This window comes from Aegilops tauschii, chromosome 2, assembly GCF_002575655.3.
Source record: "Aegilops tauschii subsp. strangulata cultivar AL8/78 chromosome 2, Aet v6.0, whole genome shotgun sequence".
Classification (NCBI taxonomy): domain Eukaryota; kingdom Viridiplantae; phylum Streptophyta; class Magnoliopsida; order Poales; family Poaceae; genus Aegilops; species Aegilops tauschii.
The window spans coordinates 431,362,131-431,363,796 of NC_053036.3; the positions used below are offsets into that span (position 1 = coordinate 431,362,131).

A 1,666-nucleotide genomic window follows, 5' to 3' on the forward strand; every position below is an offset into this window, starting at 1 on the left:
ACCTTTTCATCAGTTGTTCGAAAGCCATGCGGATTTGCCAATAAATCACTGTTCTGCGCCAACATGCTTCCGCACGCAAGGCGTGGGAGGGGGGGGGGGGGGTCGTTGCTACGTCATCATCGATCTAAAAAACTTCACTTAACCACAGGTGCCTCCCTCAATTCTCTAGAAATTTTGAGACTCGTTTCTCTTGAAATTTCGGGACTAAAACATGCTGAGGTGTTCTGAAGCCTAAATCACCATTCCTCTTTTATATTAGGAATATTTGTGGACTCTAATCTGTTGCCATTTATTTGGGCCAAGCACGGTTGTGCAAACAAATCCGATTGGACAATCCTGATCAATTGGCCCATCAAATTTTGTTCTAATTGAGCACATGTTATCACCGACCAGATTAGACACCCTCTATCTACTGTGCCATATGTACTTGGCTTCTGGAACCTTCCTATCATTAATGCCAACCCATCTACAAAAGCAAGAGCAGGGTCCTCCCAATCTGAGTTATCCCAGGGCATAATCGAACTCTCTCTCTCAGATCCACTGAACATTTTGAGTCGCCCACAGCATCTACCTCTCCTAGGCTACAACTTCGGTATCGGTCGGCGATGGCGAACCCTAATCTGACAGCCGGCTACGTGTTCCAACCCACCGGCCATGAGCTCATCCACCACTACCTCGTCCCCAGGGCGGGGCTCGGCGGCGACATCTTCCCCGGCTTCATCGAGGAGGGCGTGGACGTCTTGTCCTTGCCCCCGCGTGAGCTCCCCTTCCGGGAAAACCACATAAGGGATTACGGCGAGGTATGGGGCTTTTTCTTTGCGGCAAAGCCCGCCGGCGAGACGTGCCCGACGCCGGGCGCGGGCGGGTGCTGGGTGCAGTACGGCAGCGAGGGCGGCCGGGAGGCAGTGGCGTTCCGGCGCAGGTTCGCGTACCGCTACACGTGGAAGGGCGGGGCGGTATGGTCGCCGACGCGCTGGCTGATGAAGGAGTACCGGCTCAACAGGGACGCGGCCGCCTTCCGCCGCGCGCACCCGGACCCCGAGGCGGCGGACGTCGTCTTCGTGGTCCACAAGGTCTACCGGAAGCCGGTGCTCCCCCCGCCTGTCGACAGCAGCTCCAGCGACAGCGAGGAGGAGGGCTCCGAGCGCTCCATCGTGTTGAAGAGGAGGCGGTAGAATTATGCAACTGCATGTTGATTTCTTCAGATTTGTTGTGTCTCTATTTCGTTTCATTTCAGTTGTGGATTTTGCGCTCGATCTAGTTCAGGTAGATTGACTGGTCCGTTTCGTTCGAAGTACAATGTAATCAGCCTCCCTCGCAGCATCTGCCAGAACAGTTCGGAGGTATTATCACCGTTTCATTTTATGATTTATGTTTTATGTGGACGTGAGTCTTGGTCTGATGTCTTCCCATCTGAATAATTTTAGATTTTATGATCTATCTTTATAGTCCGCTTTGTTTCGAATAGTTGGAACTGGAGTAGTATTTAGGAGTAATGGTTACTACTCCAGTTTCAGTTTCAAAATGGTTGGAGAGAGAGATACCAGTTTGAATACCACTCCAGTTTCAGTTTTAGTATTTAGGAGTAATGGTTTCCAGTTTCAGTCACAGCAAACAAGCTAAAGATGTCTTCACATCTGAATAATTGGAAGCTAAGCTTTGGATG

The 1,666-nt window shown here is 51.1% G+C and overlaps 1 protein-coding gene across 1 annotated transcript; it reads left to right on the forward strand.

Annotated features, from left to right (window-relative positions):
- The first annotated feature begins 374 nt into the window (after positions 1-374).
- LOC109758066 (NAC domain-containing protein 67-like) lies at positions 375-1,385 on the forward strand. Its single transcript, XM_020316909.4, has one exon. It carries the CDS (start codon positions 606-608, stop codon positions 1,173-1,175), a length of 570 nt encoding a protein of 189 aa, XP_020172498.1. The 5' UTR covers positions 375-605; the 3' UTR covers positions 1,176-1,385.
- Positions 1,386-1,666: the final 281 nt, after the last annotated feature.